The 23,968-nt window shown below is 39.9% G+C and overlaps 1 protein-coding gene across 1 annotated transcript in view; it reads left to right on the top strand.

The window, feature by feature from the left end:
• Window positions 1-23,968, top strand: part of LOC124794945 (centromere-associated protein E-like) — a 622,348-nt gene that overhangs the window by 11,850 nt on the left and 586,530 nt on the right. The window contains exons 3-4 of the mRNA XM_047258659.1: window positions 2,594-2,778; window positions 23,909-23,939. Coding sequence (XP_047114615.1) covers window positions 2,594-2,778; window positions 23,909-23,939 — 216 coding nt within the window. The remainder of the gene's footprint in view (window positions 1-2,593; window positions 2,779-23,908; window positions 23,940-23,968) is intronic.

The raw sequence follows: 23,968 nt of genomic DNA, 5'->3' as shown, positions 1-23,968 counted from the left end.
AAATGACAATTTAAAAATTACTGAGGAAATATAAACAGTAATTTATTATATGTTATTTGATTTCTCAGAACAAGAAGGCATAATACATTTGAAGTTTGCTGTGAGTTGCTGAGTGTTAATGGGCCTTCAGCAGTGAGTTGAGAAAAGGAAAGCAAAGAAGTTGCACATATTTATGTAATAGATGGTAAATAGATATTTTCAATGATGAGAGGAGGGGCAGGTCTACTGTTCAGGAACAAGACTCATCTCAGTGTGTGAATGTAAAGTACTAATAAATATTTGTTCACAGTTAGCCAACATGCTATGGAATTACCTTATATGTTTTGGAAAACTTGTTATTAACAAAGTGATTCATCAGAAACTGTATGCAAAATAGATAAATAAAATGATGATACTAGTAGAAGTAAAGCAGCAGCCTTGCTGCAGCGGTAATACCGGTTCCCATCAGATCACCGAAGCCAAGTGCTGTCTGGCTGGGCTAGCACTTGGATGGGTGACCGTCTGGTCTGCCAAGCGCTACTGGTAAGCGAGGTGCACTCAGCCCTTGTGGGGCAAACTGAGAAGCTATTTGATTGAGAATTACTGGCCCTGGTCTGTTAAACTGCCATAGAGAGAATGGTGTGCTGACTATATGCCCCTCCATATCTGTATCCAGTGATGTCTGTGTCCTGAGGATGACACAGCGGCCGATAGGTACCATTGGGCCTTCATGGCCTGTTTGGGCAGTGTTTAGTTTTAGCAGGAGTAAAGATTTACATCTGGATGTCTGTTTTGAGAGTGAAAGGGGGTGGAAGGAGAGGGGCTATTTTCTCTTATGTTATGTGTGTATATGAACCACATGTTTCATATGTAAGTGTGGAATCTGAACAGCAGTCAGTGAGTTGTATCATTCAAATCCACAAAAGCCAAATGGTTTCACACACACACTGTCTATGAAATCATGGTATGTTTGATTTGGCAACAAAAGATGTGCTCTTTATAGTTCATTGTGCTGGTAACATTAGTAATATCTGATGTTTACTGTCAAAGATTTCTGAAACTGAGACATGTCAGTGAGCCCGATGGCATACAACCCTAAGAGCCGTAATCATCTGTATTCACAACAGTGCATATACACACACTGATATCACATTTTGAAGGCTCTTCAGATCTTTGTTAAACAACTATTGACAGATAATGTATATCTGTGGATTTAATGATAAATTTTTCATATACACATTTTGTGTTTTGTTGTGGTCAGTTGACTTTGTTTTAAGACAAAGCTGATGGAAATATGTCTGACTCTTACTTGTTATTTAGTGTTGTGATGGTGTAAGCATTTTAAAAAACAAAATTTATTTTAGACAATGCAGAAAAGAACAGCAATGGATTGCGAAATTTGTTATTTTATTTCAGCAGATCTACATTTCAGCTATTACATGGTCATCTTCAGTGCATATAACAACAGTTGATGTTAGTTCAAAGTGTCATGTAATAAACAAAATTGATTGTTACAGCATCTACAGGAGTCTAACATGAACTCATCCACACCAACAAATATTTTTTATTGACACTTTGGAATAAGATTCCTATGTAATAGTTGAGATGTAGATCTACTGTAATAAAACGACAGATTTCAAGATTGATTGCTGTTCTTTTCTTCATTCTCTATATTCAACGATAGCTGTTCACAATGGAATCACATGGATTCCAATCTAATTCAAGTGTCTTTTGTTGCTACCATGTTGTTAAAAATCTGTAAATATATAGATTACAGTTCCCAATTTGGGACTGAAACAGTGAGGATGAAGATGGTTATTAGAGTAACAGTGTACAAACTAACTTCTTCATATTGACAACTTATTGTCTGCATGGAAATTGTGTGCATTTGCTGTCTGGAAGTATATGTGATTCTGAGAGCCTAAAATGTAAGGTTGTGAGATATTAATGAATGACTTCATTTCTGCGTCAACAGTCTTGCCTCATTGAACACAGTGGTTTACCACAGGTCACCAAAAATAAGCAACATTGGACATGGCCATTGTTTGGATGGGTAGATGCTGAGTATGCAATGTACTATTGGCTGCTGTGGATTAAATTCCAAACCTCTCCCCAGTGTCTCATGATGCGAGGGCATGTGACACTGTTGGTGGTGATCTGTCCGTTGGATTGGTACATTAATCTTGGGGCTTGGTGCTATTCCAGAGATGTAGATTGTGTGCCATCACCTGGTTTCATTTTTTCCATTATGGTCATCATCATCAAAAGCAAACATGACAGAACAGTACACACACTCATTAGTCATCAACATTTATCAGGAGCACTTAAACACACAACACTCACACCTGGTGAAGAAAAGGTGCAATTGTGCCTGAAGGGCAGATACAACTGTACTTCATTTTACTATTTTTCTCAGTTCGGCTTAGGGCATGCAATTGATGATATATGCTACAAAGCTGTATAATTTGTGCCATTGTTTAACTGTAACAATGGAGCATGTATTTTTGAAAAACCAATAATTTACTGTTATTGTTGGCTGACATCTTTTGTGCTTTATATATTTCTACATTTTTGTTAACTTAATAAGTAATTTATTTGTTTATTTTCATTCAAGATAAATCTTGTGAGCATGACTCTGTCCCAAGAACAGCTTCAGACACGTGTAAGCAATCTCCAGAATGACATAAAAAATCTTTTGGATCTAATTCAGCGAGCTAAAGAGACGGGCTCTTGGGACTTGGATAATCTGTCTTTCAAGGAAGTGGTGTGGGATGATAATTTTGTTGGTACATTATCAGTGTAAGTGATCTTTTAACTCATAAATGGAAGCTTTTACCATCTTAGTTATATTTATCTTATGTTTTGTGTTATAATATTAATAAATTTAGTAATCCATAATTTTATTTTCATTGTTGATATACTGTAAATATTATCTAAATGGTATGGCAAAAATAGTAATTTTTTCGTAATAGCATAAGCAACTTTTTAGAAGGTACCGGACTGTAAGCATGATAGCCAGATTAGGGTTTCTTTAATCTTTGTGCTTGTTTCATAGAGAGATTAATTTCATTATTGCTCTTAACATGGAATTGACTAATAGTATCATCATCTCACATTATTACAATAACAGTTAAGTGTAATAATGTTTTATGCCAGTTTTGTTTTACACAGTACACTAGAACAAAATTCAAGACAAGAACGTGCACAACTTCTCATCTTCCTCCTCGTGATTTGCAGTGAAGGAACAGTCATAATAAAATGTACACCTATAATTGAATGTGGCAATATTTTCAGAACAAATTTTGTTCTACATGTTGACATGTTACAACATGCTGCTACTTTACTGTGTCTTAGTAAGCACCCAAAAAATGCGACAATTGACACAACCAAGTATAGTAACTGTTATTAATTTTTCATTTACTCTATTGTTATAACTGTGACTGCTGTGTGCTTTATACTCAGAACCTTATGTAAGACTCAACTTCAGAACTTCGAGATTATTTTTTTAGTCCTTGGTGTATTCATCACTGGTGTATCACTTCACTTTCCTTTTTTAATAACATATTTATGATATGTGAAACCTTGTCAGTCTTCTAGGTAGCAAATATTTCCATAATATTGCAATTGATTTTGTGTATATTGTAACTTCGAAAAAATATTGATATTTTGCTTTTCGCCTGTACACTTCTCAAGAAATAATGGGGAAACTGACAAAATTAATTCTTCATACAACTTCTTCATGTTTCACAAACAGCACATTTTTTTTCACTTTTTGCAGTATTATAAATTTACACATACAATATGTTGTTTGTGTGATCCATGTTAAATCATATGACAGGCAATCTTTCAGTATGAGATACAAATGACAATGATTGTTTTATGATTACACAGTATTTAAATAATGATCACAGGGAATGAAAAGAAAATTATTCTTCCTTCTCATGGCTGCTGGTCATTGGCCAAATGCGTTGTTATGACCTGTTCAGTGATTTGTCGCATCCCGATGAGATACATAAAGCTGTGTTGATATGAAGCACACACAGACTGATCAGTCTGCAGTTATTTCCAAATTATAATTAGAAAAAGAATGCTGAAATATGTCTTGTGAATAAATATATATCATTCCACCAAGGACAGCAATGTCAGTGAAGAGTCTGTTGTACTACATATGGCCCCTCCCCTTTTTGACCTCCTCCCCACTTGCCCGTCTTGAGCTGAGGGAAGTACGAATTAAGATTATGCTTCAATGCTCCTTAATAAAGTACATAATCAATCCAACATAAATTAATTACGATATGCTATTCTCATGTAAGTGAAGGAGTTTTCCTTCAGGTTTAGTATGTATTACTAAATTGAACTGTACATGTTCTGTCATTATCAGTTTATGTTTGCAAATCAGTTACACCATACTTCTGTGAATAGAATTTATGTGATGGATAGTTGTTAAATTAGTTTTACTAATTACCAAATGCACACAAAGTGCCAAATCATTTTGTCTGCTACAAAGTACTCTTGCTTCTTAAATAATATTACTGTTACAGTATTAGAGTTCATTACTTTGCACAACATAATTATTTTTGAGCACTTCCATACATTCCATTGTGCAAACCTTGACAATGACATTTTCACTATATGCTCTTACATTTCTGTGTTAATAACCACCAATGTAATTTTTGTTATTCTCTATATTCTGTGGAAATGTCTCTTATCTAATTAGATGATCAAATAATGGTAGATCAAGGGTTCTTTTCATAATGATAAATAAGTGGAGTAACATTTGGAACAAACAATAGGTTTGCTTCAGTTTTTGTGTTGAGTAGTGTGTAAGTTTGCCTGAAATCTGGCTCCATATGATTAACTTTAAATCTTTCTTGTATAGTCTTTAACACATAATTGGTACTGCAGAGACTAAATCAGAGTCGTTCACTTAAGGTGCCAATAAAACTGACTGTCATTCAGAATTCTAAGTCTGACCAGCTGCATGACAGCACTACTGTAGGACATGAAAGTTTCAGGAGAAAGTGTTGTCTTCTGCTCAGACTGTTGTAGTGTTGTGTCTGCTCCATGACGTAGAGGTAAACATCACACAGTGAGTGTGTGTGTGTGTGTGTGTGTGTGTGTGTGTGTGTGTGTGTGTGTGTGTGTGTGAGAGAGAGAGAGAGAGAGAGAGAGAGAGAGAGAGAGAGAGAGAAAGTAAGTTCAAGTCCATTCCTTCTTTAATTTTTTAAACCACATTTTGGTTGTGTCCTAAAAGTATGAGTCAGATGGAACCTTAAAGATAATTTGCTTCACTTTCTAACTCACCAGTAATAGCAAAACCCTCCAGAAACATATCCATGAAAGAACTTCTGGCTTTGTGAAGTCAGAACAGTTTATGCCATAGAGTGTCCCCACTGTACAGAGGCCTCCAACAACACGCAACATTAGCTCTTGCCATTGACCTCCTGATGTGAATTGGAATCTGCCCAGGTGATCAAAACATGGCACACTCCTTGCAGTTACGTAGTGGATTTTGTGTACTTGAAACTTATGAATGATATTAACCATTATAATAGTATGAAAAGGGTAGATTGCTACTGACCATACAGTGATGTTGAGTTGCAGGCAGGCACAACAAAGAGAACTCACTGACACATGACCACTGTCTCTTGGTACTGAGGCCAGACTTAATGTCTTTTCATAATATTGTCATGGTTCTATTCTGGATATTCGATTGTTTGATTAAGCATCATAAAACAGAATCACATGTGGAAAAAGGTCCAACTTTTGTGACATACTGTTCCTTTTGAATTTAGTGGAGGGTGAAGTCAGTGGAGACTGCTCGAAACATTTGTATCATCTGTGGGGTGAGTGTGATGTGATAATTAATGTCAGAAAAGAATTTCAAGTAAGATCACTCTGCCATGAATGATTTTGCATGTTCAGAAAGTCTCAAGAATGATCTGCGACCGTTTAACCTTCGTGCAACATTTGCATTCAGTAGGCAAGGACCAGGAGTCAAGTGGAGAAGTACTGCATGGTCTAAATCAAAGGAACAGTAGTCGAAGGTGCGGTTGTTACTATGTTTTTGCTTGAATGTCACCAATTCACTCATGGAGCATTCCTGTCCACTACTGTTACTGGTGACAAGTTATGATGTCTTTATGTTAACTTGCTAAGAAGAAGTTAATGCCTGAGGTCTAAAAAAAGACATCTCATTGAGTAAAGGGCACTGAGAACAGATAATATGTTGTATCTGATGGCACGATGGGTGGGTTATGCATTGAAGAGATGTGTGCGTTGCGATGGGCAGTTGTTTCCAACAACTGAGATGCCTTTCGGTGTCAGAGTAGGGAAAACAATCAACAGAAAACAGCATATCATTTTCGATGGAGAGACATCTTCAGTCACAAAAGTAACTTTGGGCATACCCCAAGGGAATGTTATAGGACCATTAAATTTTACCCATGTTCTTGATTTATGTTTGCATTTTCAGTTGTTTTGAATATTTAGTTTATAGTTGACAGTCGAAAATGTTATGTTTTTTCAAATGCTTGGAAAATTTTTTCTTTTGAAAGGGATGGATCATAGAATTTACTATAAATTTTGCTTGGAAAATGGAATAAAGTGCAGCACATTATTCAAAATGTTGACTGTGGCTTTTGGTGACTCTACTATGAGTAAGACAAGAGTTTACAAGTGGTATAATGTGTCAAAGAGGGTTGAGAAGACATTGAAGATGTCTGCTCTGGACACCATAACACATAATTACTGACAGCAGTGTTGAAAAAGTAAAGAAAGTGGTTGTGGAAAATTGACAAATCACTATCAGGAAGGTTGCTGATGATTTCAGCAAAACCTTTGGCTGTTTCCAAGCAATTTTTTCAGATGTTTTGGGCATGAAACCTGTAGCAACAAAAAAATAATGTTGTGTAGACATTGCTCAGGAATTACTGAATGAAATTGACAATGATCCAATCCAGGATTTCAAAAGAAGGTTATAACAGCTGACAAAATGTGGGTATATGTGTATGACTTCGAAACCAGGGCTCAGTCACCCCACTGAAAATTGCTTAAAGAGCCAAGAACCAAAAAAATTCAACAAGTACTAGTACATGTGAATGTTGTTCTCTCCGTTTTCTTCGATTACAGTGGAACAGTGCATCATGAGTTTTTTACTTTTGGGTGTACTGTCAGTAAGTAACACTACCTGGAAGTCATGTGGTGTTTGCATGAAGCAGTCCAAAGAAAATGACCAGAATTGTGACAAAACCACCGATGGAAATTGCATTGTGATAATGCTCCTGCTCACATCTCATTGTTTGTTCATGATGTTTTGGCAGAAAACAAAACTGTTTTGTTGCCTCATGTTGTCGAACATGGCCCGAGATTAAAGAGAATCTTGGAAGGATGTAGTTTTGCCACCATTGATGAGATATAAACAGGGTTGTTGAAGGAGCTGAACACCAGAATGAAAAGTGAGTTCCAGAAGTGCTTCCAAGATCGGAAAAAGTGCTGGCACAAGTGTATTATGTCTGAGGAGGGTTACTTACAAGGGGACAAAGTTGATGAAGAAATAAAAATTCTTTAAGAAAATCAAAAGCTTCCATTGCTCTTTGATAACATCTCATATAAATGACCAATTGGATAACACTAGAAGTTCCATGAGACTGTCTGTGGTAGTTGCTGTTGTATATAGAGAAGTTGCTACACTAGAAAATTGCACCAAAATGCAGAAAGATCTGCAGAGGACTGATGCTTGATGCAGGGATGGGCAGTGAGCCTCAGCATAAACAAATGCAAATGTATAGCACATAAATTGGTGAAAGACCCATTACTGTATGATTACACAGTTGCAGGACAATCATTGGAAGCAGTCAAATCCATCAGATCCATTAAGTATATATGAGTATGCATACGGAGTGATTTAAAGTGCACTGACTGCAGAAAATTAATCACCGATAAGGCAGATGCCAGACTGAAATTCATTGGAAAAGTCCTCAATGAGTGGAGTCCACCCACAAAGGAGGTAGCTTACAAAACCCTTGTTCAACCAGTACTTGAATATTGCTCATCAGTCAGGGATCCATACCGGATGGGATTGATAGAGAAAATTGAGGAGATCGAAAGAAGAACAATGCATTTTTTACATGTTCATTTAGTAAGCATCATGGGGGTGCTCTGCCAGCTCCAGTGGCAGATGCTGCAAGAGTGGCATTCTACATCACAGTGTGGCTTATTGTTAAAAGTTTGAGAGTATATATTGCTAGAAGAGTCAACAGTTATATGGCTTCCTCCTCCATATATCTTGAGAAAAGACCGTGAATATAAAATTAGAGAGATTAGAGCTTACAATGAGATTTACCATCAGCCATTGTTCCTCCGAACAATTCTTGACTGAAGAGGGAAATGGGGGAAGTGACAGGCCAAAGTACCCTCTGTCACGCACCATAAAGTAGCTTGTGAAGTATAGATGTAGGTGCAGTAGGCATATGAGGATGGAGTGCTATTCTCTTATTGGAGGACTTCGGTCAGTGGACCGACAAGTAGAAATGGATGTTGGGAACATTGCTAACCTTGGGACAGTTTCCTCCTCAAGAGCTGACAAACATGCTGAACATGAACCTCAGGTATGTTTGTCATGTAGATATGAATAAATTTTATTCATCTTTTTAAACTGATAATTTTAACATCTTTCACCTATTCATATTAGGCATCACCAGTGGTCTGTAAAATAAATGATAATTATTTGACTATGTGTATTCTAATATGAGATTTTGGTGTTTCCTGACAACACATTTCAATTATCTTACTGTTTGCTGCTATAAAAATGTGTTTAATCACTTACTTATCTGTTTCCTGTTCTGTTTGTGTGTCCATTAGTTCTTGTGTATGTGCTAGATGAACACAATCCAGGATTCCAATTGATATATGTGACAGTTATGAATTTCAGAGTACATAACTTTTCTTTCTGATCCCTGCCCACAATCATACTCTAAGATTTACAGAGGAATCATGCGAGTTATAGAAGACCAGGGTCTCTCTCTCTCTCTCTCTCTCTCTCTCTCTCTCTCTCTCTCTCTCTCTCTCCCCTCCCTCCCTCTCTCTCTCTCTCTCTCTCTCTCTCTGTGTGTGCATGTGTGTGTGTGTGTGTGTGTGTGTGTGTGTGTGTGTGTGTGTGTGTGACTGCTCTCATTATCAAACACTGGATGATTATAGACTAGGTAATATGCATCCTGTAGTATGCAAAAGCTAATTTTTCATGCCCTTCAGTCTTTATGACTTCCTGTCTTCTGAACTCTGTATCATACAATGATATACACTGAAGAGCCAAAGAAACTGGTACAACTGCCTAATATTGTGCAGGGCCCCCGTGAGCATGCAGAAGTGCTGCAATGTGACATGGCATGGACTCGACTAATGTCTGAAGTAGTGCTGGAGGGAATTGACACCATGAATCCTGCAGGGCTGTCCATAAATCCGTAAGAGTATGAGGGGGTGGAGATCTCTTCTGAACAGCACGGTGCAAGGCATCCCAGATATGCTCAATAATGTTCATGTCTGGGGAGTTTGATGGCCAGCGGAAGTGTTATATGCAAAAGAGTGTTCCTGGAGCCACTCTGTAGCAATTCTGGGAATGTGGGGTGTCGCATTGACCTGCTGGAATTGCCCACACCCACCGGAACGCACAATGGACATGAATGCATACAGTTGATCAGACAGAATGCTTACATACGTGTCCCTGTCAAAGTCGTATCTAGATGTATCACTTCAATTGTACTTACCCCATAACATTACAGAGCCTCCACCAGCTTGAACATTTCCCTGCTGATATGCAGGGTTCATGGATTCATGAGTTGTCTGCATACCCATACACGTCCATCCGCTCGATACAATTTAAAACAAGTCTCGTCTGACCATCATCAACAGTCCAATGTTGGTGTTGACGGGCCCAGGCGAGGCATAAAGCTTTGTGTCGTGCAGTCATCAAGGGTACACGAGTGAGCATTTGCCTCCAAAAGCCCAGATCAATCATGTTTCATTGAATGGTTTGCATGCTGATACTTGTTGACGGCCTAGGATTCAAATCTGTAGCAATTTGTGGAAGGGTTACGCTACTGCCACATTGAATGATTCTCTTCAGTCATCTTTTTCCAGCTGCAGCGATGTTGGAGATTTGACGTTTTACTGGATTCCTGATATTCACGGTACACTCGTGAAATGGTCGTATGGGAAAATCCCCACTTCATCGCTACCTCAGAGATGCTGTGTCCCATCACACCACACTCAAACTCACTTAAATCTTGGTAACCTGCCATTGTAGCAGCAGTAACTGATGTAACAACTGCGCCAGACACTTGTTGTCTTATATAGGCATTGCTGATCGTAGTGCCATATTCTGCCTGTTTACATCTCTCTGTATTTGAATACGCTTGCCTATACCAGTTTCTTTGGCACTTCAGTGTATTTTTGCAGGCAGATTCAGTGGTATATGTGGATACTGTCTGTAAAATGTGTTACAAATTGAGTTAGTAGCAAAGAAGTAATAAATTAAAATGTTATACCTGTTGTTGAAGTTTTAGTGCATGAACAGAAAAACGTGGTAGATGACAAACGTTTTCCATGGATTATTTTGTGGGAGACTGGGGAGGGGGGGCAGTGAGAAAAAGTTTCTTAGATGTTTCAAAGTGTATGTAAAATTTGTTGTAGATTGCTGAGTTATGACTACTTTGGAAATCAAGGTTTGTTGAATGTGACTACTTTCCATTTCATGTGATTTTTTTTTAGTTGCGTGATGTTTCTGAATTGATTTTGGAAAAAGTGTGGTTTAAAAATACACTACTGGCCATTAAAATTGATACACCAAGAAGAAATGAAGATGATAAACGGGTATTCATTGGACAAATATATTATACTAGAACTGACATGTGATTACATTTTCATGCAATTTGGGTGCATAGATCCTGAGAAATCAGTACCCAGAACAACCAGCTCTGGCCGTAATAATGGCCTTGATACACCTGGGCATTGAGTCAAACAGAGCTTGGATGGCATGTACAGGTACAGCTGCCCTTGCAGTTTCAACACGATACCACAGTTTAACAAGAGTAGTGACTGGCATATTGTGAGAGATCTGAAGAATGTGCTGGCCAGGGCAGCAGTCGAACATTTTCTATATCCACAAAGGCCCGTACAGGACCTGTAACATGTGTTCGTACATTATCCTCCTGAAATGTAGGGTTTCGCAGGGATTGAATGAAGGGTAGATCCACGGGTCATAACACATCTGAAATGTAACATCCACTGTTCAAAGTGCTGTCAATGCAAACAAGAGGTGACCGAGATGTGTAACCAATGGCACCCCATACCATGACACTGGATGATACGCCAGTATGGTGATGACGAATACACACTTCCAATGTGCGCTCACCACGATGTCGCCAAACACGGATGCGACCATCATTATGCTGTAAACAGAACCTGAATTCATCCGAAAAAATGACGTTTAGTCATTCGTGCACCCAGGTTCATCGTTGAGTACACCATCGCAGGCGCTCCTGTCTGTGATGCAGCGTCAAGGGTAACCGCAGCCATGGTCTCCGAGCTGATAGTCCATGCTGCTGCAAACATTGTCGAACTGTTCGTGCATGTGGTTGTTGTCTTGCAAATGTCCCCATCTGTTGACTCAGGGATTGAGACGTGGCAGCACAATTCGTTACAGCCATGCTGATAAGATGCCTGTCACCTCGACTGCTAGTGATACGAGGCCGTTGGGATCCAGCACGGCGTTCCGTATTACCCTCCTGAACCCACCGATTCCATATTCTGCTAACAGTCATTGGATCTCGACCAACACGAGCAGCAGTGTCGCGATACAATAACCCGAAATCGCGGTAGGCTACAATCCGACCTTTATGAAAGTAGAAAACTTGATGGTACGCATTTCTCCTCCTTACACAAGGCATCATAACAACGTTTCACCAGGCAATGCCGGTCAACTGCTGTTTGTGTATGAGAAATTGGTGGGAAACTTTCCTCATGTCAGCATGTTGTAGATGTTGCCACTGGCGCCAACCTTGTGTGAATGCTCTGAAAAGCTAATCATTTGCATATCACAGGATCTTCTTCCTGTCAGTTAAATTTCGCATCTGTAGCACCTCATCTTCGTGGTGTAGCAATTTTAATGGCCAATAGTGTATGATTTTTCACGTGGGGTGGAGTATCAGCTTCTTAATAAATCATTTACCTTTTCATAAGCCATAACCGTAAATATGAAATGATGCTATTTATCAAGCATGTGCACCTGATTTATGTATCTTGTAGCAAATGGTAAGCTGCATGTACAATTTTTCAGAGCGTTTTGGACTACGCGTTATTGTGAGTTCACTGTTGATAAAGGTACAAAAACATTTTTGAAATGATGGTGACACTGATATCTGTCTTCATCCACAAGTAAATTCAAGTTATTAAATAGTGTCAATGCCACATATGCAAGCCAACTGAGTCTGTGCAGGTTTAGGGCAGTGTCGGGAACACTGCAGGATAGAAAAACAAATTACTACAATCAGTGCAGGCCTATTATTGTATCCTCAGGTGATTTTAATTATCCGTGTTTCAGGAAACTCCAAATACATACAAATTTTTCTTGAAATTGAATGTGCAATTCATATATGAAAGTAGAAGGGGAGATTAAATTCACGTAAGGTGAGATTTTGCTGTGGATTGACTATAATAAAAGGTTGTGACCTTCTGTTTAATGTGTTTCTATCTGGAGTTGACAAATGGAAGCACATTTTGTGGATGTTTCTGCATCTAAAGTAATTAATACACAAAATGTTCCTGTTTCCACTTTGTATTTTATTTATTTTTTATTTTAACAGAAAGAATAATGGGTGCATTTAGTTGGCATCAAACACTGCAGTATAATTAAATGAATCACGGTCAATCGATACAGCTGTAGTGTTGTCTCCTTGTGCAATCAGAACCAGTTTCTTGACTGACTGTTCAGCACTGTCAAAAGAATTTCCACTCATTGACAGCTAACATACATAAATACACAGGTGCAGTCACCAGTTGTTCACTGGCAATCAGTCTGATCCATCTTACATAAAAATGACTTCATTGTTTTATTAGAATTGTTTTAACAATACTGTAACTTGTCAAGGTTCGAAGCATAGAAGAAATAGGAGGTTATGGTCTTGTACCTCTTGAGGAAACTGAAAAGTGTAGTACCAGAACAGTACCTTCTAACTGTGTGCTATGCAGTGGTCCACAGCCACATCAGTTATGGTCTGTTGTTTTGGGGCCATTCTGCAGGCTGCAAGAATGTGCTACTACTGCAAAACAAAGCAATGAGGATAATTATTTCTGTAAACCAATTTTTTCACCAGGTTAGGAGTTCTAACTGTTTACAGCCAGCAGTATATTTTGAACTGCCTCTTCCACATAAAGAGAAACCATGATATTTACAGAAAGAGAAATGAAGTTCACAACTACAGCACTCGCAACAAAGACAGTATCGACATGCCCAGGTGTCAATTAGCAGACACACAAAACAGCTTCCCAAAGGTGGCCCTAAAATTGTTTAATGCTCTACCTGATCACATTCAGTCTTTACCATGGGAGCAGTTTAAAACTACTGTTTTGTGTAAGCTAAAATAGCAATCCTTCTACAATATTGAAGAATTCTTCTCTAGTTATAGTATAGTGTTTACTTGAGCTGCAGCTCAGTTCCATGACTCCAACAGCAACTGTTGCATTAAATTTCATTATATACTTGTATCTATTTTATAGTTGTTTTATTATTGTAATCTAATTTATAACTTAAATATGTCTTGCAGTATTAAATTACTATCATAGTAGAGTTGTATTCATGTATTTTGATAATGTTGTATCTTGATGCTGTCTGTCCAGCTGTGGCTGGTGAATGACATAGAACTGGTAATAAAGGTAATAATAAAGGTATTCATATTATGTAATGAACTATAGTACTCTTCCAAATCTGCAGCAGAACAATCAAGAAAAATTTCATACAGACAAATTTTTGAGGGAGTATAAGAGCAGAAGAAAAATTGTATATGACAAAGTAAGATGAATTGGTGTACACTCACTGTTTTGAAGGAAAAGTCTGCACAGACTTACATCATCCCATTCATTATACAGAACTTCTTGTATTGTAAGTTTTACAAATATTTGCCTTTGTAGAAGAAGGATGTTTATCACACTCCAGAGACTCCTCAGGAAGTAACAAGTGTCATCTTCTTGGTATGCCTTCATCAAAGCTAATTTGTCTTTTTTGAGCTGCTAAAATTCTGTTTCAAGTTTTTTTTTCTTTTATCTTAATGATGCGGTACTTGGTAATTGCAATGGTTCATCAACTGGAGCTAATAATGACCTCTCAGAATGATCTTCATCTTGTGACACAGACTGAAACTTGAAAATTCTTGATATAATCTCATTTGGCTCAGTGGCTCTGTTTCCACTGACAAGGAGATATGCATCGGTCGTAGAATTAAAACATCTTTTAAGGAATTCATGTGGTGAAATCAAGACCAAGTGGAATTATGTTATGATGGATTTTTCCCTGGATCACCTAATCTCACTGTCCCAAGGTTTGTTTTAAGTTCTTCTCTGTAACTCTCTCAGAGGTGTTTCCATTTAGATTTCACCATTTTAACTGAAATAATAATTAAAGGGTGTAAGAAGATATGGCTGTTTAATTCCTTGTAGCTCCAAAACTAGAAAATTGATGGACTCAGTAAATGTCCATTTCAGTAACAATCAGAGAAAACAAATCTTCATGTATATGATTACAATACTTGTAATTTTTCGTCATCAACTGTGAAAAGTAAAGGAACTTCTTCTTTCTGCAACGAAAAAATTAGCTTGAGCAGCGACTCTTGTTAAAAACAGATGTGTACTGCAGAAAGTGAAGTGTAGCTTCACTGGCTCACATTGGAAATGTTAAAAATTTTGAATGATTCCGGCAGGGCATGGGCTGGCTGCCAGTGTAAACACTGTGTAAAGGCAGGGTGAGTATCACCTAACGCACAGGGGTCGTACAACAATATAGAAGCACCACAAACACAACACATTATCACGTCTAATACAGTGTAGGAAAAACATTGGCATTCAAAACAGCTTCCAGTCATCTTGGAATGGATAAATACAAGTCCTGTATGGTTTTTAATGGACTCTAATATCATTCTTCCTGCAAAATAATGACAAGTTCAGGTAACAATGATGGAGGTGGATAGCAATCATGCAACCTTCTCTCGAAAGTATACTACAAAGGCTCAATAGCATTGCGATGTGGTGATTGTGGTTGCCAGAGGATATGTGACAATTCATTCTCATGCTCATGAAGCTAGTCCTGGTCAATGTGAGTTGTGTGGACAGGGACTCAGTCATCTTGGAACACTGAATCAGCATTGGGGTAACAAATATTGTACCCTAGGATACACCTGATCAGCCAAAACAGTCAAACAATCCTTGGCAGTAATGTGAACTTGCAGAGTAAACACGTAGCCCATGGAATACCAAGATGTGGCTGCTCAAATCATCACCAACCCCCCCCCCCCCCCCCCCCCCCCCCTGTCCTGTGTCAATTTTGAGATGTAAGTTCAGCCAGAAACTGGGAACACTGTGAAACAAGACTTATTTGACCAAATGACTTTCTTCCACTGCGCTTTGACTTCTGCACTATGTTTTTCTGTTATGGACATTTAGTGTGTGGTTTTGAAATTTGAGCTTTTCCTGAAATTCCCTGCTTATGGAGCTCCCTTCATCTTGTTTGGTGTTGACATGGTTCCTGAGTGTGACATTGGTTGTACAGTAACTTCTGTTGCTGTCATCCTCTTACTTTTTGTCACAGTCTCCTTCAGTGACTATCTGTCATGATCACTCTAACACACACTTTCATCCACTTTTCCTGTATATGGGATAAATCTTCGATATGGTGCCTCATGAAACACTAAACAATTTGGCTACCTTGGTTACGGAAGCAACCACCATATAGGCACCAACAATTTGTCCACATTCAAATTCACTTAGCTCCAACATAATGCACTCACAGTTACAGAAAACACTGTACTGACCACAACTGTGTGAATTCCCAAAGGACCAAACTGCTGAGGTCATCGGTCCCTACCACAACTGATACTTGCAATGCATAGAAGAGATTACACAGGAGTTGTTCGTGGTCAAATACAACAGCACAACCTTCAGGCTTGGCTCGCATTTGTGTTTAGATTTGAGCATGAATTTTTTGCAGTGTTTCCATATTTTTGTCCAACCTCTGTATAAGACTTGCTGTTGGGAACAAAACACTTGCTAGGTCCTTAACATTTGAAATGAACAGGTCAAGAATATTCCACTACGTGTATTTTATTTATATTGCAAAATGTGTATCATAATCATAATAATGAAGTCTTAACAGGAGAAAACTTTAAAGAGAAAAGTAAGAACCATAAAATCAACTGAGGGATTAGAAAGAGTCTGACACATCAGGAATTTTATTGCTCCTGTGATGAATTTGATTGAATGGCTGAGCTGGTAGCAATGGGAGTTCATATCTGTGAAGCATAGAACGACACAGTTTCAGCAGTATATGGATCTCCAACATACAGATTCCAGCTGGTGGCTCATGAAGAAATACCAGACATTAGATGTTGAGTTTCTGATTCTATTTGTAAATGAAAAAGAATTTTATGGTCACACATTTCTGATAGAACTCGATGTTCTTTTATTTTCCCTTATCGACGCAAAGTTGTAGCATCGCGTTTTAGTACCTGAATAGTGTAAATTCGCGTAGTCGTTTGTCTACTGTTTTTGTTTTGAACGGCCAGTGTCGGTTGGTCACAGTCAGTGTGCTCCCTGCCGCCGTTGGATAAGCAGCTGAGCAGCAAGTCGTATACTCCTAGCTCACTCATTTTTACATAGTTTAATTCTTAATTTCTTTGCGTGTTTAGGTACTTGCATTGTTTAATTCATAAATTTCGGGCGTATTATAGTATTTGAGAGTGTAGCATCGCGTTTTAGTACCTGAATAGTGTAATTTCGCTTAGTCTCCTTCCGCCGCCGAGCAGTGTCAGCAGTGCGCAAGTAGCAGCATTACTGCATTTACTAGGCAATCTTGTATTTTAATAACCGTTTAAATTTTGTCGATTTGTTTGCGCTCTCTGTAGATTAGTTCAGACGTTCTTTGCAAAACAGTTTTTAGCATGGCTAGGGACTGCAACTGCTGTGTTCGGATGCAGGCTGAGTTGGCATCCCTTCGCTCCCAGCTTCAGGCAGTGTTGGCTTCGGTCACACAGCTTGAGGCTGTTGCCAATGGGCATCACTGTGGGGTTCCGGATGGGGGTTTGTCGGGGACGGCCAGCTCGTCCCACGCATCCCCTGATCGGACTACGACTGATGTTGCCCGGGATACTGCCCGCATTGAGGCTGATCCCTCACCTGTGGTAGAGTGGGAGGTCGTTTCAAGGTGTGGCAGGGGGCGAAAGACATTCCGGAGGGCTGAACGGAAAGCCTCTCCAGTTTGTCTGACGAACCGGTTTCAGGCTCTGTCTCAGGCTGATACTGATCTTCGGCCTGACATGGCTGCTTGTCCTGTTCCAGAGGTTGCCCCTCAGTCTGCAAGATCGGGGCAGTTGCAGAGGGTGGGCTTACTGGTAGTTGGGAGCTCCAACGTCAGGCGCGTAATGGGGCCCCTTAGGGAAATGGCAGCAAGAGAGGGGAAGAAAACCAATGTGCACTCCGTGTGCATACCGGGGGGGAGTCATTCCAGATGTGGAAAGGGTCCTTCCGGATGCCATGAAGGGTACAGGGTGCACCCATCTGCAGGTGGTCGCTCATGTCGGCACCAATGATGTGTGTCGCTATGGATCGGAGGAAATCCTCTCTGGCTTCCGGCGGCTATCTGATTTGGTGAAGACTGCCAGTCTCGCTAGCGGGATGAAAGCAGAGCTCACCATCTGCAGCATCGTCGACAGGACTGACTGCGGACCTTTGGTACAGAGCCGAGTGGAGGGTCTGAATCAGAGGCTGAGACGGTTCTGCGACCGTGTGGGCTGCAGATTCCTCGACTTGCGCCATAGGGTGGTGGGGTTTCGGGTTCCGCTGGATAGGTCAGGAGTCCACTACACGCAACATGCGGCTACACGGGTAGCAGAGGTTGTGTGGCGTGGGCTGGGCGGTTTTTTAGGTTAGATGGCCTTGGGCAAGTACAGAAAGGGCAACAGCCTCAACGGGTGCGGGGCAAAGTCAGGACATGCGGGGACCAAGCAGCAATCGGTATTGTAATTGTCAACTGTCGAAGCTGCGTTGGTAAAGTACCGGAACTTCAAGCGCTGATAGAAAGCACCGAAGCTGAAATCGTTATAGGTACAGAAAGCTGGCTTAAGCCAGAGATAAATTCTGCCGAAATTTTTACAAAGGTACAGACGGTGTTTAGAAAGGATAGATTGCATGCAACCGGTGGTGGAGTGTTCGTCGCTGTTAGTAGTAGTTTATCCTGTAGTGAAGTAGAAGTGGATAGTTCCTGTGAATTATTATGGGTGGAGGTTACACTAAGCAACCGAACTAGGTTAATAATTGGCTCCTTTTACCGACCTCCCGACTCAGCAGCATTAGTGGCAGAACAACTGAGAGAAAATTTGGAATACATTTCACATAAATTTTCTCAGCATGTTATAGTCTTAGGTGGAGATTTCAATTTACCAGATATAGACTGGGACACTCAGATGTTTAGGACGGGTGGTAGGGACAGAGCATCGAGTGACATTATACTGAGTGCACTATCCGAAAATTACCTCGAGCAATTAAACAGAGAACCGACTCGTGGAGATAACATCTTGGACCTACTGATAACAAACAGACCCGAACTTTTCGACTCTGTATGTACAGAACAGGGAATCAGTGATCATAAGGCCGTTGCAGCATCCCTGAATATGGAAGTTAATAGGAATATAAAAAAAGGGAGGAAGGTTTATCTGTTTAGCAAGAGTAATAGAAGGCAGATTTCAGACTACCTAACAGATCAAAACGAAAATTTCTGTTCCGACACTGACAATGTTGAGTGTTTATGGAAAAAGTTCAAGGCAATCGTAAAATGCATTTTAGACAGGTACGTGCCGAGTAAAACTGTGAGGGACGGGAATAACCCACCGTGGTACAACAACAAAGTTAGGAAACTACTGCGAAAGCAAAGAGAGCTCCACTCCCAAGTTTAAATGCAGCCAAAACCTCTCAGACAAACAGAAGCTAAATGATGTCAAAGTTAGCGTAAGGAGGGCTATGCGTGAAGCGTTCATTGAATTCGAAAGTGAAATTCTATGTACCGACTTGACAGAAAATCCTGGGAAGTTCTGGTCTTACGTTAAATCAGTAAGTGGCTCGAAACAGCATATCCAGCCACTAGGGGATGATGATGGCATTGAAACAGAGGATGACACGCGTAAAGCTGAAATACTAAACACCTTTTTCCAAAGCTGTTTCACAGAGGAAGACCGCACTGCAGTTCCTTCTCTAAATCCTCGCACAAACGAAAAAATGACTGACATCGAAATAAGTGTCCAAGGAATAGAAAAGCAACTGGAATCACTCAATAGAGGAAAGTCCACTGGACCTGATGGGATACCAATTCGATTCTACACAGAGTACGCGAAAGAACTTGCCCCCCTTCTAACAGCCGTGTACTGCAAGTCTCTAGAGGAACGGAGGGTTCCAAATGATTGGAAAAGAGCACAGATAGTCCCAGTCTTCAAGAAGGGTCGTCGAGCAGATGCGCAAAACTATAGACCTATATCTCTTACGTCGATCTCTTGTAGAATTTTAGAACATGTTTTTTGCTCGCGTATCATGTCATTTCTGGAAACCCAGAATCTACTATGTAGGAATCAACATGGATTCCGGAAACAGCGATCGTGTGAGACCCAACTCGCCTTATTTGTTCATGAGACCCAGAAAATATTAGATACAGGCTCCCAGGTAGATGCTATTTTTCTTGACTTCCGGAAGGCGTTCGATACAGTTCCGCACTGTCGCCTGATAAACAAAGTAAGAGCCTACGGAATATCAGACCAGCTGTGTGGCTGGATTGAAGAGTTTTTAGCAAACAGAACACAGCATGTTGTTATCAATGGAGAGACGTCTACAGACGTTAAAGTAACCTCTGGCGTGCCACAGGGGAGTGTTATGGGACCATTGCTTTTCACAATATATATAAATGACTTAGTAGATAGTGTCAGAAGATGATGCTGTAGTATACAGAGAAGTTGCAGCATTAGAAAATTGTAGCGAAATGCAGGAAGATCTGCAGCGGATAGGCACTTGGTGCAGGGAGTGGCAGCTGACCCTTAACATAGACAAATGTAATGTACTGCGAATACATAGAAAGAAGGATCCTTTATTGTATGATTATATGATAGCGGAACAAACACTGGTAGCAGTTACTTCTGTAAAATATCTGGGAGTATGCGTGCGGAACGATTTGAAGTGGAATGATCATATAAAATTAATTGTTGGTAAGGCGGGTACCAGGTTGAGATTCATTGGGAGAGTGCTTAGAAAATGTAGTCCATCAACAAAGGAGGTGGCTTACAAAACACTCGTTCGACCTATACTTGAGTATTGCTCGTCAGTGTGGGATCCATACCAGATCGGTCTGACGGAGGAGATAGAGAAGATCCAAAGAAGAGCGGCGCGTTTCGTCACAGGGTTATTTGTTAACCGTGATAGCGTTACGGAGATGTTTAATAAACTCAAGTGGCAGACTCTGCAAGAGAGGTGCTCTGCATCGCGGTGTAGCTTGCTCGCCAGGTTTCGAGAGGGTGTGTTTCTGGATGAGGTATCGAATATATTGCTTCCCCCTACTTATACCTCCCGAGGAGATCACGAATGTAAAATTAGAGAGATTAGAGCGCGCACGGAGGCTTTCAGACAGTCGTTCTTCCCGCGAACCATACGCGACTGGAACAGGAAAGGGAGGTAATGACAGTGGCACGTAAAGTGCCCTCCGCCACACACCGTTGGGTGGCTTGCGGAGTATCAATGTAGATGTAGATGTAGAAGCTAATTATGAATGAAAGCAAATCATAAAGCAACCAGGACAGCTCTGACACATCAAGGGCCCCAGAATCACTCCTCTTCAATACGTTTTTATTGGAAGTACGAACAAAGGCTTTGTATTTTGTTCTGATTTGCCTTTGTTGTTTCCAGGTTGTTCTTATTTGTGAGGATCTATAGACAATTAATTAGCCTCACTCTGTCAGTATAATCCATGGAATTAACAAGCTAGAAAAAATGAGATAAAATTAACAATGATACTGTTCAAATTTTGTGTGTTTCTCACTGGACAACTTAGCCAGACTGTTAACATGAAGGTAAATTTGAATGTGTGCTAAAAACTGAGTCTTTCAACAGCAGGAAACAGTAAAACATAACACCAAATGTAGAAAACTGCAGAAAACAATTGCATGTGTTTCTCCTCCTGGGATGGGGAGACTGCTGCGCCTGCGTGCGGTGACCTGTGTGCACAGTTCAGAGGCATGCATGACTTTGCTCTGGTGCAAGCACCTCATTGCCTCTTTGTGCAGTGGTCACGTGTGCCTAATGTGCACAAAATGCTCCACAGGTGTAAATGCACCTTTAGACTGCCTCAAGACGCGTATACACAGTTTCTTGCTGTAATACTTGTCATACTGCATTAGACCTGTAACATAAGATTATGCCTCTTAATGAGTAGATTATGACAGCATTTTAAATTTTTAAATTTGGTTAACAGTTGTAAGAAATACTGGAAAAAAAAAAGGGTTTGTTGCCCCTGGAAGTCGTTAGATAGGCAACCTGCAACTCGATAAATGTATCACAACAGGCTGTTTAGTAATACAGATACTGTTCTTCTGTTATTACTTTTTTGGCCACTGAGCATATTTTCATTTTTTTTCCATTTGAATGAATTACTTTTCCTGGAGGATGAGAATTCACTTTTTTCTGTTATTATCCTGTAAACTGCCATGTCTGTTTTTATCCAACTGTGATGTTTTTTTTTCTCTCTATTAGATGCTTTGCATATGTGAAGTGGCTAACATTCCCTTACATGTCCTTTGTGTTTCATATTAAAATTTTTTGCTGTTTTTCCAATGTATTTTGAGTTTCAAGTCATATGTTATTGGAGTATTTTGTTTATTGTTCTCATATATCATGGTTTTTAATCTCTTTTGTGTTCTGCTATTTGTCTCAAAGGATATTTTAATTCTTTGTTTCTTCATGTTACTAACTTTGTATTTGAGCTGGTTGTGTTATGCTATGGTGTGCCATTTTGTATTTGTAATGCGATGAGTTTTGTGGCATAAGTGTGCATAGTGTGTTACTGTTATACATTGATATATCTGGAGTGCAATTATTTTTGACGTCTCATGTTTTTATCTTATTTTTAATGGTGTTGTATAGCTTGTGTACTATCATGCTGTTGTTTCGAGCTGTACTGATGATATTTGTTAGATATTTTTGATTTTGAGGTGAATTTATAATACAGAAAAGAGCTGCCAGTGTAATGACTAACGTGAGAAGCTGAGAGAATTGCAGACCAAAATTCAAAGTTCTCAATAATTTAAGAGTAAAAAATATGCAGAATTTCTCTCTCTCTCTCTCTCTCTCTCTCTCTCTCTGATGATTTAAGGAGTAAAGGTAATAACTCTCTGGGTATTAAAGGGGTTGAGTCATTGAATGGCTCATAAATGAAACTGAGAGTTTTGCTAGCTTTTGTGCAAGCTGTAGAGTGCACCCCCCTCCCACCCCTTCCCCCCCCCCTCCCCCCCCTCCCCCCCCCCACACACACACAGTGTGTCCACTGACTCCACTGTCCTGGATTTGCAGCTTGACTGTAGTGAGCAGTTATATAGGATAGGATGGGGGAGGGGAGAAAGGGGACTGCGATTGTGGAGGAGTGTTGGGGACATATGGTTGATGACTGGCTGGGGGCACAACCAGCAGCTGCATGATGGGAATCCAGAAGGGAGAGGCAGGATAAGAATGCAGCTTGGGCATCAGCACAGATGAACGTGTGGAGTGCATGGTGATGCAGAAGAGTAAATTGTGGGGGAGATTGCAGTGGAATGTGAGAATATGTGGAAGAGAGTACAGAGACATGATGAGTGAAGTTAGGGCCCCTAGGACAGGGCCTCCTGTGAAAGCCGTCATGCCACATGCCAGCTCTGCTGCAATTTCTGAGCAGCATTATATGTGGGTTGAATACACAAGCTATCTACCCAGAAGAATGGCCACCACCAAACTGTGGCTGAGATCATAGTTGACCTCTAAGTGGTGGAAAACACTACTGAGTACAATGTGTTTGAGTTCAATGGCTGATTCACAAATCGTGCCATCTGGATGCTTCTCCCCAACACTATCTTCTCTGAATTACATAGATCAGAATTGTCTTTGTAACATGTCATTATATCCTGTAATCCTCCTTGCCTTGGTCTCTGCTAGTCCCCTCTCCCACATCCACTGCCACCCCTGTCCTGGGACCCTAACTCTGCTCATCTTGCACCCATATTCTCTTGACACATTCTCCTCTACTTCTATTGTTTCCCCTACCCAATCCATTCCTCCATGTCAGTGTATGCTGCATGTGCACTCTTACACTGGTGCAGTGCTGCAGCATACTCGTTTTGCTTATCGCTCTCAAATTCCTGTCTTATGCATCTTCATTTTTCTATGTGCCCATCCACTTCCTCTGTTTGGTGAATAGTAACCTATCTCCATGTACGTATCGTAGACCATCCTGTATTTTACATAGTATATAAAAGTTCATTCTGTAAAGATGGCATTGTATCTTCCATAATCCTTAAGAGCAGATCTTCATATTTGACTTTGTAGTTTGCTTTAGTTGGAACTCTTAAAACATATCCACTAATACAATTGTTTTTTATTTGTTTCCTCTTAGGGAGCAGCCTCAACAATATACCTCTGCAGAGGTAAGATTTTTATTATCATAACATAACAA

This window comes from Schistocerca piceifrons, chromosome 4 (genome assembly GCF_021461385.2).
Source record: "Schistocerca piceifrons isolate TAMUIC-IGC-003096 chromosome 4, iqSchPice1.1, whole genome shotgun sequence".
In the NCBI taxonomy this organism is placed as follows: Eukaryota; Metazoa; Arthropoda; class Insecta; order Orthoptera; family Acrididae; genus Schistocerca; species Schistocerca piceifrons.
Note: the sequence above shows the minus strand (reverse complement) of the source record. Positions and strands in the feature narration are given on the sequence as shown.